The sequence below is a fragment of the Neopelma chrysocephalum genome, unplaced genomic scaffold (assembly GCF_003984885.1).
Source record: "Neopelma chrysocephalum unplaced genomic scaffold, ASM398488v2 Primary Assembly neopelma1_128, whole genome shotgun sequence".
In the NCBI taxonomy this organism is placed as follows: domain Eukaryota; kingdom Metazoa; phylum Chordata; class Aves; order Passeriformes; family Pipridae; genus Neopelma; species Neopelma chrysocephalum.
In genome coordinates, this window is record NW_020897790.1 from 1402054 (window position 1) to 1416508 (window position 14455).

General features: G+C 47.7%; 3 protein-coding genes across 5 annotated transcripts in view; 2 read left to right on the forward strand and 1 right to left on the reverse strand.

Moving 5' to 3' along the window:
- Positions 1-1334: 1334 nt before the first annotated feature.
- On the reverse strand, positions 1335-5949 carry JCHAIN (joining chain of multimeric IgA and IgM). The gene is made up of 4 exons (XM_027698501.1): positions 5744-5949; positions 3585-3720; positions 2731-2811; positions 1335-2509 (listed from the first exon to the last, which is right to left on the reverse strand). The coding sequence occupies exons 1-4, from the start codon at positions 5805-5807 to the stop codon at positions 2308-2310; spliced, it is 483 nt and encodes a 160-aa protein (XP_027554302.1). The 5' UTR covers positions 5808-5949; the 3' UTR covers positions 1335-2307.
- A 2899-nt stretch (positions 5950-8848) lies between these two features.
- UTP3 (UTP3, small subunit processome component) lies at positions 8849-11348 on the forward strand. The gene has a single exon (XM_027698484.1). It carries the CDS (start codon positions 9729-9731, stop codon positions 11283-11285), a length of 1557 nt encoding a protein of 518 aa, XP_027554285.1. The 5' UTR covers positions 8849-9728; the 3' UTR covers positions 11286-11348.
- Positions 11349-12771: 1423 nt separating this feature from the next.
- Positions 12772-14455, forward strand: part of RUFY3 (RUN and FYVE domain containing 3) — a 32709-nt gene continuing 31025 nt past the window's right edge. For all 3 annotated transcript variants that reach the window (XM_027698475.1, XM_027698476.1, XM_027698472.1), the window contains exons 1-2: positions 12772-12885; positions 13600-13735. The gene's annotated coding sequence lies outside the window, so the exon portion shown is untranslated. The remainder of the gene's footprint in view (positions 12886-13599; positions 13736-14455) is intronic.

Consider the following 14455-nt stretch of genomic DNA (forward strand, 5'->3'; position numbering starts at 1 on the left):
GGCCTTCTGTTGCTGTAGGGAGTTTGTTTTTCTGGACTTGATACTTGTAATTTTCTAATTAAGAGCAGCGTTAGTGCTCTTTTCCTTTAAAAAAAAAAGCCAGGCAAGTCTTTAAGTCCAACAGAAATACTTATTTCTGGATCTTGACTCATAAATTATTTACAGGCTTGAGGCACAGGAGTTGTGTGTTGTTGTTAATCAGAACTGGGAGATGTTACAATAATGTTTTGAGAAATGCTCAATCACTTGCAAGTCCTGTGGGAGAAACACAGTCTCAGCTGATGGTGCTGATGTCAGGAATCTGGGTGGCACTGGGGGATATTCAGCCTCAGCTTTGCTTGCTGTGGCCTTCTTTTGCCTGCAGCATAAATGTTTCTTCCTCTGAAGGGAGGAACTTCCTGCAAGTCACTTTTTAATGGTCAAAACCGCCGTGTGCTGAATAGTAACCAATCCAATGTTTAATTCCACCTAACCTAAAAATATGATGCAAGTTTTGTTCCAATAAGGGGTAGCGAAGGTGCATGTTGCAATTCAGTTTTGGAGTGAAAAATTTGCTTATGTTTATTATTACACTTGGAGTAAATTCCAGAGGGCAAAGGTTAAGTTCCTTTGATGAAATGCAGCCTCATGGTGACTTGCTAACTTGTAACATCACAGTACTCTGAGACTGGGGAACACCAGGATTTTGAAGGTGAAAATGTCTTTGAGGCAAATCTTGGTGAGATTAGTACCTACCCACTGCAATGGGTACAGCTGTGTCAGTACTTGACAGGAGGCTCTTTGCCTCCTCTGCTATTTGGCTTTTCTTAACTGGCTTACTTGAGGGGAAAAATGATGTTTTGCTAATGTTCATTTTCCGTGACTGTTGTAACCTCAGAATAATTTGTCTTGGTCCTTTTTACCCCTTTGCTCTTTAAAACTTGGCCCCCAGAAGATTGGTTTTTTTCTCAGGACAGATACCTTATATGTAAATGACTGTCCCCTAACTTGCCTGTCTTAAAGGTACTTTTTCAGGGGTGAGGAAAATACGTGATCTGTGAGTTGCAGTTTCAACAGTAATTTTAAGTGCTGTTTGGATTTTGGGACTCTGATCCTGCCCTGACTCACAGGGCCTTGAAGCAGCTCAGTGATGCAGATAATGATAAACCAGTTTAGCCCCAATCTGTCAGGGTTTCTGCAAGTGCATGGAAATATTTCTATTCTGGGATGTTGGGATACTTTGCCTGTAAGTATAAGCAGTTATTTAGGGAGAGTTTGATTCCTTGTGAAGGAGAAAAGAATATGATTATAGGCTTGGCTGTGTCTCATGCCTTCTTATTGAATTGAAACACACAGACTGATGCAGACAAAATTTTATTGAATATTTCAGTAACGAAGCTACAATTATAGGAATAAGGTTTTTGCTATTTCGTTACTCCAATTCTGAATCCCAAACCAGGGTCCTGCTATTGCACTTAATGTCCCCCTTCATAGAATTTTTTTAAGCTTTAAATGCAAAGTGAGGAAGAAAAGAAACTTGAGCCAAGTGGATTTTTTTTTTTCAACAATTCAAGTGGGAGCAGGGGTGGAAGAAGGCAGCAGTAGCAGTGAAGCAGCATGGGAAGTGAACTGCCCAACATCTCCCGGAAGAGCTGGCTATTCCTGGCACAGCTGAGATCTTGGCAACTCTGCAAAACACTTCAGGGTAGCGGCATCTTTTGATCTTCTCTGAATCTGTGAGAACTAAAAGCTTGCTGATGTCCAAGTGCTAGAAGGGTCTAGGATGATCAATTGTAAAATAACTTTGAAATGTGAACTCTTGTCCCTAAAATATGGTTGTACAACAGCCTTCTAAGGGTGGCACAAATCCTGCTAATGCCATCAAAGGCCTTGCATGAAGGGAGTGCAGAGGTTTGCTTTAGATGGCTCGGGAAGTGCACAGACATTCCTGCTCATGTCTGTGGCAGCCTTGCTTAGGTGGAGACACACAGGAGACTGTCAAGGACAGGTTCCCCAGAGCTGTAAATCAGTATGGTTCCCTTGGCTTCAAGGGGGTCACTGATTTGTATCTGGTCTATATAGTGATCGTGTCTGAGATATGTACTGGCATTGCAAGTATGTGCCAGGGATATGAGAACAGAGTTGATGACAACCAGGAGCTATTCTTGGGAGATGGCACTAGTCTGATGCTGAAAATGTGGAGAGACAAGCTGGCATTGCTTTAGGAACTGGTATTTGGGATACTGTCACCTGGGTACTACGGTGCTACACCTGTATCTGGGATGGGAACAGGGAGTGCAGCCAGGCTTCAGCACAGCAGGGGTTCACCTAATCAGCATAGCAGGATGTTGGTGTCAGAGCTGCTGGGACATATTTCACCTCCCCTTGGTACAGGAAAGGCACGGGGGAGCTGTAGCACTGCTCTCTGTCGTAGGTGTAGCAGGTCTCGGGTTCGTCACAGAAGTTGCCCTGCTGGGCCTGGACGATCCTCCCACCCAGATCAACCTCTACAGGACTGCAGTTTCTGCAGCTGCAAGAGATGGAGAACAGAACAAGTGTGAAGAGTTGTGATGACAACATGCCCCTGATGAAACCCAAATCTTTCCTGTTGATCTGCAGATGGAGCCAGCAGAGTCCTGTGGCCTTTCCAGGTGTTATATGGGAACTCCCAGCCTTCAAGCACCTTTTTGAGCTGCTGTGGGTTAAGTCTTGGGAAATTAAGTTATTTACTAACTTAAGTTATTTACTTACAGTTCAGAGATTCGGTAGACAAACTTGGTTCTGGGCGGGGACAAGGGGTCAGAGATGTTCTCTCGAGCCTTCAGGGGGACTCTGCAAAGGAGGGAGGAGAATCACTCATGGAAATTGCTTATTGAACAGGGTCTTCTCTGCTGTGAGCAATTCTAAACTCCCATCTCCTTGGAAATAACCAATTCCTTGGGTTATTTCCATTCTGACCCTTCCCAAGAGGACTGCAGCAACTCCCATGAGGGCCACTTTCAAGGTGACAATTTGCTTCTGTTAAACTCTGAGCTGGCAGATGCCTGGGAGACTTGCAGGACATGGACAGGGATGTTTCACTAGTGGCTCTCCTGTTGTGAGCTCTATCAGAGATCCTGCAGCTCTGAGCCTGAACTTGGTCCTTGTTCCCCAGACACATGCACTCTTCTGCTAGGTTTGTGTGAGTGGACAGGACCAAGTCCTACTCTTGAACTGAGATCTGTCTCATAGCATTAAGCTTTTCTGATGGTTTACGCCTTAACTATTTTCCCAGACTTACAGTCAGACAGGGAAGTATCCAGTGCCATGGGCCTCATCTGGTTTTAGATTGGATCAGCTGTTGACATGTTACACTCTACTTCCTCAGCCTATTTTGTGAAGTTACTACTGGAGTGCTTAAAACATAGGCATGCTTTTTGTATCTGAAGGGACAAACACCAGAGAGGTTCATGTGAGGTAGAAAAACACTAAACAAAGGGAAGTATTTAGGATACCACAGAAAGCAGCCCATGGGACAAGTTGTTCCCTTTATCAGTGCCAGGACACAGGAAAGAGTGCACAGAAAAGGGAACACCATCACCATGAAGTATTTGTCTGCCACTTACAGGATACGTATGTGTCTCTCCAGGACTTCTTGATCAGGGTCGTCTTTGGAGGGGACGATCTTTGAGGTCATTGTCACACACTGACACTTGTTATTGACCAGCACATACTCCTCATCCTTGGGCTCCAGTGGGTACCCTGCAAGCACAGCATATGCAACCCCGGAGTCAAGGAAAAAAGCTGTGAAAACTGTTCTAGCAGAAAACCAGGGGATGAGAATGCCAGGAGTGCACCAATACAGCGCCTGGATTGATTCCAGGGAATGGCAGGTGGCCCTGATGATGCTTGTGGTTTGCAGGGAAAACTCTGGTCCTGATTTTCTTACCCAAGCTGTTTCTTCTCTCTTTGAATATGTTTCCCACACTGTCAGCATGCTACATAATATGAAACTCAGTCAAAACAGGCTAAAACATCCCATGTGTCACTCAGAGGTTTTTGGAATGTCCCTGGTGTTGTGCAGTGCTGCCTTACTGTGCAAGTAGATGGACTTGCCTGCTCTGCTTGCCCCTTGGTTTAATCATGGAGAGAAAGAAGAAATAGGCTGAAAACATCTGTGTTAATCATGTCTATAAAGGACTTTGGAGTCACTTGGACTTAAAAGCTTTGGTCCTTCTGGCCCCTAGAATATACTGGTCTCATCAGCTCCTATTCCAGATTTGCTGAGATCCTTACAGGCACCATATCTGGGACAAAGGCAACAAAACTGTGTGAAATGATGCCTCAGAGTGACCCTAGAGTTCACCTGCTGGTTTCAAGTGCTGTTTCTGTGGCCTTGGCTGCCTTTGGCAGCAGAACACCTGCTGGAGAAGATTCTCTGTGGAGTTTCTAGCTTGGGAAAAAAATCACTTTGCTTCCTTCTCTGCAAGCTTCTTCTCTGCCAACTCATCACTCCACGTGAGCACTTCTCTCTGAAGCAGAAGCTTCCCACAAAAGCCTCTCTAGTTCCTGGCTCCTTGTCCTGGTCTTTCTTTTGGCTCATGGAAGGTCTCTGGCTTGTCCTTCACACAGCCCTTCCTCTGCTGTCTGTGCTGTATTCCACATAAGGTTGTGTGCAGTTCTTTCCAAGCCCTTAATCCAAAGCCAATATTCAAGTCGGATCCTATTGGCTTTGGGGTTGTCCCAAAGCCTTTGGGAGCAGGCTTTAATTCTAAAATTAGTTTAACAGCTATTTTATGCATATGCAGGGGTTTTTGAATGCGCTCTAAAAATGCTGTCCTGATTTAATTCCTTGTGTAATGCTCTTGGCTTCACTGTAAAAGTTACTGCAACTCCATTTATTTTTCAAGTAAAATTACAGTGCTCAAAAAATATAATTTTGTCAGCAATATCTCCATATGCCACCCAGTGAAGTCCCTCTGGGGAGAAGGTATTTAAGTACAAAACTTCCTAATGCTGTTTTAAGTGTCTGCAGTTTGGATATCCTGTGCTAAGGTATTACCTTCCTCCTCAATACTTATGTAGCTGGTTTTTGGACAAAATTTCTCATTTTCCAGTATTGGATCATCCTGTGATACACTGTGAAGCCCAAGAAAATTGCCTGGTTAGGCAATAAGATGCCTTTTCCCAAAAGCTGGAGAAAATGCATGGATGCAGCTGTCCATGGTGTTGGGATGGTTATCTTTGAGCATTGATTTAATCCTGCAGACCAGATGCACCATGTGCTTGACAAATGGCTTCAGATTGTCACACAGAGACCTGAGACCCACACAGAGGAGTGTGCTGGGAGCACACTCTGACCTCACTGCAAATCAAGAGTTCCCAAGAAATTCACTGGATTTCTGACAAACTACCGTTTAATCAAAAATAAGTTGGCTGTAGCCATAGGACAGGATTACCAGGAAGGTTTTGGAAGCCTTTAAATCTAGCACATAAGTCTTGCAAGGTCCCTAGCACTGCAGAAAAGCAAGCAAGCACGTTGGCAGTTTGTTGCTTCAGCAACCTGATAAGAAATGGCTAATCATCAAAGCTTAAATTTGCAGCTAGGCATCACTTTGTCCTCAAGGCAGCAACTAAACCCACACAGCTCTGGTGCAGAAACACACAGAGGCATCCAAGCATCACTGAACCATGATGGCTTGAGCAGGCTTAGAGTTTGGACCTTTGACTGTTGTAGATTACACAAAACCTGCCAGTGATATCTTAATCCCAGTTTTTCACCTACCTGCCACAAGGATGATCCCCAAGGAGACGGCCAAGGCCACGCACAGCAACAAAGAGCTCTTCATCCTGCCTCCCCTTCTTTTGAAGAATGTGGGCGCAGAGCCTGTCTCTGCCTATAAGGGTGTGTGCAAATGGGTTTCCTAAAATAAACAGCCCAGCCGGCTGCACCGACACCGGGAAATGTGGCTTTGGGGACGGAAACCAGGTGTGTGAGTGCACCAAGACCTCTGGCTTTCAGAGGGGAAGGGGGCAGGGGGTTGTGCTTTTATTGAGCAATTTTTTCCTGTTCATCTCCAACAGGCAATGAAGCTGCTTGAGTGCGAGGAGGTGCAAAACCACTCTGGTCCTTGGGGGACATCTTGCCATCAGGGCCAGTCTTAAGTAAGAAAGTCCAAGGGCCACAGCTCTGGCTCCTAATTGTGAGAAACTAGACTTAAAAGATCACTTAAGTCATACTAAAAAACTACTTCAGGCTTCAAAGTGAGTCCTGTTTGGACCAGCTGTGTGCCAACCTGTATTAAGGGCCTGACCTGCCCCCAGAGAGCCTGCAGTCAAAGCAGGCAAGATGAGAGGGGAGGGGTGAAAGAGGTAAAGCCAACAGCAGCTCTGGGGCCAAGCTGAGCTCTTCCACCAGCTCTGCCCACTGCATCCAGGAGTGTATTTCCTTGAGAATGGAAAAGGGACTCCATGGGATTTGTGGTGAGAGGTCCTGAGTCAGGTCCCAACCAAATCCTGAGGTACTGGGCATGCAGACTTTTCCTGAAGGAGGGAGATACTGGAGAGGACCGGGATTTCTTTTGTCCCAGATTTAGTATCACTTCTGGAACTCTGAAACGCAAATGTTCCAATGTAACCTGCAATGGCCAGAGCTGTCCCTGTAGCATTTGCATGTGTCTGGTGCAGAAAAGGCCACTTTTTAAGGAAAGTCCAGTCTTAGCAAGGGCCTGATTGCCCTTGCCAGGCTTCTCTGAGAGGCTGAAGTCATTAGGCAATGCTGCCAGGCATCCCAGTTCCTGTCACCTTGCAGGCTGTCCTCCCTTTTCACAGGCTGGGTCCCCAACCCTGGGGTTCTTCCAAGACCCTTGATTCTCTGCTCTGAGCTTTTCCAAGCACAAACATCTCACTCTGCAGCTGCCTGATGCAATGAGCTTTCAGGTTACATCAGCAGTGCCCATGTGCAAGGTGAGTGAGGGAGCTGGGGGGGTGAGGATGGGTGACCGCCCAGCTCCTTGCAGGGCATTGGGTTCTGCCATAGCTCTTTACAAACCCTGTTTTCTCATCAGGGATACATCTACAGGAGGGCAGGATTCGGGTTTGCTTCCTCTCCCCCTCTCAGAAGGTGTTGCCAACAGTTGTGTGCAGTGCTCTCTGAGGCAGTGACAAGATGTTCCCTGTGCCCCACTTTTGCAGAAGGTAAATAAACCTGGCTCACCTGGGTTGGTGGGGGTGTCTGTTTAAAGCACTATTTGCTTCAGTCGCCCTTTTCTGTAACAAAGCATTTTCTTAGAATTATCCAAGAAGGGGAGAAAGCAGGCACCAGGATAAAGCACATGCAAAGGAAGCTGGGTCTGGTCTGCTTTGCCAAAATACACTAATAAAAATATGTCACTGGGAAATTCCAAGCAGAGGCACCTGAGTATCTTTCAACCCCAAGGCAGAGACTGAGCAGTTATGTTCTGTGTTTCTGTTGATTTCGGTGGTTTTCCCTGGCTGCTGGTGTTCAGCATATCTGGATTTCGGTTGCTAAATCTACACGTGTGCGTACAGTCCCTTCGGTCTGGATATGGTGACATGAGAGCTATTTTTAGTCCCCTTCAGCCACCTGCATGTCTCTGGGGTTTCTAGCAAGATTGCAAGCTCTTGAGAGGAAGGTCTGTTTTATGGACTGTTACTTCTATGGACTCCGCCCTTTTTAGTGGGTAACATTTTGAATTACCAAAAAATTTATCTGGGCAAGCAGATGTTTTGGCAAGGGACTGGCAGTCCATGAGTCCAGGCTCCATTTCTGGCTGAGTGGGGAGCTGGACTACCAACCTCCCTGAGGGGCAGAGGCCAGTGGAGGAATAATTGAGCATTGGAAAAGAAATGTGAGCCAGGCTTGCAGTCTCAGTCTCCTTTTACTTGTCCTGTGCCTCCAGCCGGGTCTTGACAGGCTGAACTAGGATTTTCCAGGTAAGAAGCTGAGCAAGTGCCTGAATGAAGTGAGGCAGAATAGTTGTCTGTGTGTGTCCTTGCTGTGACAGGTGAGGAGGATGACACCAGGGCACGGGGTCTCTCCAGACAACACACCATCCACAAGCAGTCTGTCCTATGCTTCCCTTCGCTCCTCCTTTCTCACTGGGATGCCAGGAAAATGATGGATTAAAACAGACCCCATAGCATTCACTGATAATTGTGTTGATAGCAATGATTCCATTGATGCTCACAACAGACTGCTTTGGCTTGAGCAGCAGCTGGTAACTGCCTGAACTAACTCGTGCTGGAGGACATATCCAGCTTCTCCAGAAGTGAATGGTGTTTTCAGCAAGTCTTGGACAGGGTTCAGATGTCTGTACACTGTTTTCTGCTCTTGGAAATAAACTTTGGGTTGAGAGACAATGTGTCAATGCCATTAAAATCCATCAGAGTCCAAGTGCAAGTTAGTCTTTTGTTAAGGCTCTGAATTTTGAAAGGCCAGATTTGAAACAAAATGAGGTCAGTTAGATGGTAACTATCAGGGTCAGGGAAACGAGGGAGTCCTAGGTTTTGGTAAGTCACACAAAAACCCAGCAGGATTGAGCAGCCAGATGACAAAGCCTGATCACCAGGGACAGCTGCATTTAGTGGCCAACCAGTATCAAGTGAGAACTTCCCCCAAGGAGTGGCTAAGAAATTAAATGACACCAAACCCAACTTATTCTTGTTGCTCTTTCTTCTACAGGTCTGTGTTCAGGGAGGTGATGGCTGAAAACCAGCAGGGACAGGTTTGAAAAAGGCAGCTGAGAGAAAACCTGCTTTTGTGCAAGGAAGTTTTGACCCAGAGGTCATATCATACCCAGGAGCGTATCAAAGTTAGAAATGAGACCTGTCTGCCATCAGATCGACCAGAATCCAAATGAATCACCAAAAAGTGAGTCAAGTTTTGCACACCACTCTGTTAATTTGAACATTTGCTTGACATATTTTTTTTTCTATGGAGAGGTGGACAGGAGCATTTATAAATACAACTGCACCTGTTCTGTGGTGAGAGAAAAAAAGCACCTGCACTTCCTGAACACAGAACTGCTCTTGCTGGGACGTGGGGGTGCTTAATTTATCAGGTTCTGGGTTTCTGAGCTCGGAATACACTAATGTGATTCCGGCTGCTCTTCTGGAAGGGCTGCCTGTAGTTTTCCAAAGCAGCCTGTTTCCATGTGGCTGAGTAATAACGTGAATTTTCCCTTGGGAAAGCTGGGAGGCTGGGCTGGGTGCTCTGAGATGGATGACAGGTACACACAAACACAGGATGAGAATTCAAAGGTGTATAAGTAGAGATTGCCTTAAAAACCCTCCCGATGTGAGTCCCCGGGTGTTGAAAAATCACAATTGCTTCTTGTCTGGGACACATGGATCTATTTGCATACAAGGATGGGTCCAAGGAGTGCAGAGGTGGATTCAAGTGTCAGGTGTATTTTCCATGTGTTCCCCCCCCCCGTGCAAGATGACCACACAGACAGCAACGGTATGGGGCTGTGCTTTTAGGGGAAGAAAAACCCCCGAGGAGGAAAAAAAGGCTTTTCCCCCCCTCTTTTTCCACGTGGCATCACTGATTGCTGAGAGCTGCCACGGCCGGAACCCCCTCCCCGGGGGCTGCGGGGGGCATCACCATCTCACGGTGGGCGTGGGGCCGATCGCGCTCGGGACCTGGAACGGGAAGGGGCCGGGCTGAGCTGCCGGACGGAGCAGCGGAAGGAGAGCGGTGGAAGCGGAAGGGGCGGTGTGGAGGAGCCGGAGGAGCCGCGGGAGCCATGCGGACCCGGCGCGGCACCGTCCTGCGGCCGCCGGCACAGTCCCCCGAGCCCGACCATGGGCTGGACGAGGCGCCCCGAGGCAGCGCCGGCCCCGAGGAGCTGGCGGACGACGTGGAGCAGTTCCACGAGGCGCAGTTCCGAGCCGTGATGGCAGCCCTGGACAGCGGCGAGGAGGCCGGGGACAGCGGCGACGAGGAGGAGGAGGAGGAGGTGCTGGGGCTGCAGCTGCCCGAGGAGGACAGCGAGGAGGAGGAGGAGGAGACGCAGGGGGTGGGTCTCTTCGTGGACCACAGCGCAGAGGAGGATGAGGATGGAGATGCGGAGGAAGATGAGGATGGGAAAGGTGAGGAGGAGGAAAATGACGTTGAGGATGAAGATGGGGACCTGTCCATGGAAAGCGACTTGGAGGAGAAGCGTCCGGACACCAAGCTCCCCCACGAGCTCTCCTGGGGCCAGCGGAAGCAGCTCTACTATGACACGGACTACGGGAGTGATGCCCAGGCCAAGGGCAAGCGAAGCCAGCAGGAGATCGATGCTGAGGAGGAGGAAGAGGAGCAGGAGGCTCAGGTGATCCAGAGGCGGTTAGTGCAGGACTTGGGGGAGGATGACTATGGGCTGGATATGATTCAGGGCTACCTGGCTGAGCAGCGCAAAACCCACGATAGCACGGGACAGAAGATTGACAAGGATCTGCAAGCCCTTTCCAAGAAGGAGCAGCTGAAGCTGCTGAAGCAGGAGTCCCCTGAGCTCCTGCAGCTGATGGAGGACTTGGAAGTGAAGCTTATGGAGCTCAAGGATGAGCTGCACCCACTGCTGCAGATGGTCAAAGACGGCACTATCCCCCAAGGGAAGGGCAGTCGCTATTTGCAGACCAAGTATCATCTGTACCTGAACTACTGTGCCAATATCAGTTTCTATCTGGTTTTGAAGTCCAAGAGGGTGCCGGTTCATAGTCACCCCATCATTGAACGGCTGGTGGCTTACAGAAATATCATCAATGACCTTGCTGTCATAGACCAGAAGTTATCCCCGCAGGTCCGTGTGCTTCTGAGGAGCTACTATGACAAGAAGGAAGAGAGGTTAAGGAAGGAAAACAAGTTTGCTGTGTTTCTCACCATGGATGGCAAGAAAAACAAATCAAAACATGCCTCTGCACTTGCTAATGGCCAGGCTGCTGCTGCTTCTGAGTCGTCAGGTGAGTCGGAGCTGGATGAGGAGGCTGCCCTAAAATACTACAAGATGATGGAGGAGAAGCTGGCACTCAAGAGGACGAGACCTGGAGATGAAGATGTGCTTGGAGAAGAAGCAGTGCCAGAAGGAGAGGATCCCAGTAAAAAGAGGGGGGTGACCTACCAGATGATCAAGAACAAAGGCCTCACGCCCAAAAGGAGGAAGATCGATCGCAACCCCAGGGTGAAGCATCGGGAGAAGTTCCGTCGCGCCAAGATCCGCCGCAAGGGGCAGGTGCGGGAGGTGCGCAGGGAGCTGCACAGATATGCTGGGGAGCTGTCGGGCATCCGCGCCGGCGTCAAGAAGAGCAGGAAGCTCAAGTGACACTCACTTTTCTATAAGAGCTGCCAGTAGCAGTCCTGAATCCAATAAAAGTTTTGTAAAGGATGTTGTGAATTTTATTCTTAAGGAAGTTGGGGGTGGGGTGGTACTTGTTTTTTTTGTTTTTTTTTTTTTTTTCAGAAGGTGCCATCTCCAAGTGGCACGGGGCACTTTGCACACTTGCCCATGTGTTAAGGTATTTTCCTCTGTTGTGGTGTTGTCATGTTTCCATAAACAGGGAACCTTGAGAGGTTGCAAGTGATGTGTCAAGCAAAGGGAGTGAAATGGGCCATGTGAGATTGGTGGGGAGATGGGATGGAATAGATGGATCTCCTGAGGGTGGCTTGAGAAGGGGGCTCAGGAGCTCTGACTGTCTTCTCCTTTTTGCTGTTGTGTTCTGGTCCATCCTGTTCCTGTGTCGAGCTGCAGAAGGAGAGATGTGGTTATGGTATTATTTTAATTAACTCTTTTATTAGTTCTTAAATGTATGAGCACTACTTTTAGGTTGTCTTAAATTACTTAATTCCATGTGGTCTAAAATAGTGTTTCCCCTCCTGAGTGCAGTGAGAAGCCAAGCAAGGACTTGTCTGGATCTCCTACCTGTCTGTTATAACACATTAACTTCACCTATGATAAATGCTAACTGTTGTCTGCTGCTACAGGACTAAGTAGCATAGCTGCAGGACAAGTGGGTAAGGTGTGATGTCTTCAGCTGCCAAGTAAACTTTCAGGATGTTAGGAATACTTCCATGCCTTCTGGTGGGTAAATGCATTTTAACCCCATGTCAAGTTCTTGCCAGGAGCTGACTGTGAGTGGCCATTTCCAGTCCAGGCTGTAAAGGAGGAAAAAGTGATTAATTTTTCTGAAGTTTAACAAAAATTGTCTCAGGCAACACCTGTACTTGGTCTGGAACAGGTCTGGGGAGCCCATGCCTTGGTTTGTTTGCCAGTACCATGTGAAAAGTGTTAGTTTCCCATATGAAATTAAGGAGAGTAATTGCCAAGAAATGTCAGTGCATATCACGGGTTTTTTCTGTGTGTGTGATGCTCAGTGGGGGAAGCCAAGATGTGAGTGTGTGTACCTGACCCTGTGCCAGGCCAGGTGCTGTAATTCAAACATGCAGGTGCTCTGCTCATCCTCTGCAAGTGAAATATGCTTCTATAGGGCTCCGATGTAAAGCTTTATACCCCAGGCCTGTTCCTGGCAGGAACATGCTGTTCATTGCTGTCTCGGGAATATTTTGGGAATTTTCAAGGCTGGTGGTTAATAAGCTTAAGCTGGACAGATGGGATCAGTCCTTCTGTGTCCAGATAGACTGAACAAATCTTCTAGTTAGAGCAGTGCTCTCTGTACCCTGATGGCCAGAGGTGAGATGTGTAACCTTTGAGCTGTGGGGATAAATGTCCTTCACCTGTGCTCACTCATCTGCCCTTATTCTGGCAGCAATCAATAGTGTTGGCTGCCCTTTCCCAGGGAGAAGGGTCCCAGCCCTGCTGAGGAGGGAACTAGAGCTTTTTCCACTGGGAACTGTGACTGTGATGGAGGTTGCCACTGATAACACTGAGCTAGGTTCTGGAGGCTTTGCCAAGAGGTCAGTAAGAGGTAAGGTGCTGGAAAAAAAAACAGCTTAGGTGCTTTTTTGGGGGAGGAACGGTGTTGTGTAACAGGCATCACATGGGTTGTGGAAAATATCCAGCAGAGGTGCTCCCTGATCTCATTACTACTGCACCTGCTCGTGCACGTTTCACACTTGGTACAAAAATGAAGGGCTCACTCAGGGTCTTTGATGGATCTGGCTCTCTGCTTCCTTGGAAAGCTCCAGGCAGCTGGCAAGCAAAATTCTGCCAACTTCCATGTGAGCAGTAAATGAGGGAAATAACCAATTAGCGTGCCATTACAGACACGCTCCCCAGAAATACTGGGATTAAGGCTGGAGGCCGGAGGGAACGCGGCGTGTCAGCTGCCCGGCGCTGGCTGCCGGCAGATGGCACAGCATGGCTCCCACTTTAATGAAGATTAACTGGGCATTATGTCCACTTGGTTAGTTCAGAGATTGGACAAAGCCATCAATATCGTTCCTGTATGGTTTTATGTATCAGCGATCATGAGAAGGCCAGGATTATTGACCCCATGGGAGGGGGGATGCTACTGCTGCTCTAAGAAATACTTGTGCCAAAGGGAAATCCCTGGTGGCAAACAGGTTTGAAAATCCCAATGAAAATGCACACATGTAAAATCAGGGAAGGATCATAGAAAATGATCAGGAAAATAAGCAAGAAGTGGAGCCAACTTAATGCTGCTTTTTTCCTTTTCCAGCACGGTTTCTGGAGAAGGTGCTGACACTGCCAAGGACAAGCTTCAGCTGTGGGATGGCACTTGTCCTGGCCAGGATGCTGCTTGGAGAGGACTGTTGGCCTCAGCAGCCCCTAATGCTGGTTGGGACTCACCTCAGGTAACAGTTCTGCCTCACCTCAATTGCCCCCACAGCCATGGAGGTACCTGTTCAGGTCCTCTGCACCCACTCACCTGGAGCAGGGTGATCTAAGGGATAGTCAGTCCTGCCTGCACTTGCATGGAAGTGATTCATATTTAAAATGACATAGGCAGAGTGTAGGAACCTCTAGGGTATGAGCTGCTCTTTTGTCTTTGTACAGAGTACAATGGCAGAGGGGGGACAATGCTTTCTGTATCACAGCCTGGAATTTCTACTTATACAGGGCGAGGAAAATATATTAACTATCTCACATGGAAATACATCTGCTGCTGCCTTAAGTTTTGTTAATGCTTTCCTAGTTGTGTTCCATAATACCCCATCAGACACAGTCTGGATGGACATTGCTTTACTCTCATTAGCAAGTAGAAATTCAAACCTTCCACTGTGAGATTTGTAAAATGGATTAAAGCATCTGTTGAATTAGTTGCAGCATGTTGCGTGACTTGGGGCAGCGCTGGAAAATCAGCCTCCAGAAATCAGTTGCCTTTACAGTTGCCTTTGCTTTTGCAGTTTTAATGTGAGATTCGAAAAGAAAGCAGCCGTGTGTTTCAGCTTAACCTGAGTGCACCAAAGGTGTTCTTTAAAACTGGCAGATTTATGTGCTGCCTGCCTGCTGACAACGCTACCCTTCACATTAACTGCCCTGTGTTTATCCCTGTCTTCTGAAAGACAATCTAT

Excerpts from the sequence above, each read along its gene's own strand:
- JCHAIN (XM_027698501.1), bottom strand. The coding sequence starts at position 5,807 with ATGAAGAGCTCTTTGTTGCTGTGCGTGGCCTTGGCCGTCTCCTTGGGG. Across the intron at positions 3,721-5,743 it reads GGGGATCATCCTTGTGGCAG|GGTACCCACTGGAGCCCAAG; the intron begins GTAGGTGAAAAA and ends CTGTGCTTGCAG. Across the intron at positions 2,510-2,730 it reads GTCTACCGAATCTCTGAACT|CTGCAGAAACTGCAGTCCTG; the intron begins GTAAGTAAATAA and ends CATCTCTTGCAG.
- UTP3 (XM_027698484.1), top strand. The coding sequence starts at position 9,729 with ATGCGGACCCGGCGCGGCACCGTCCTGCGGCCGCCGGCACAGTCCCCC.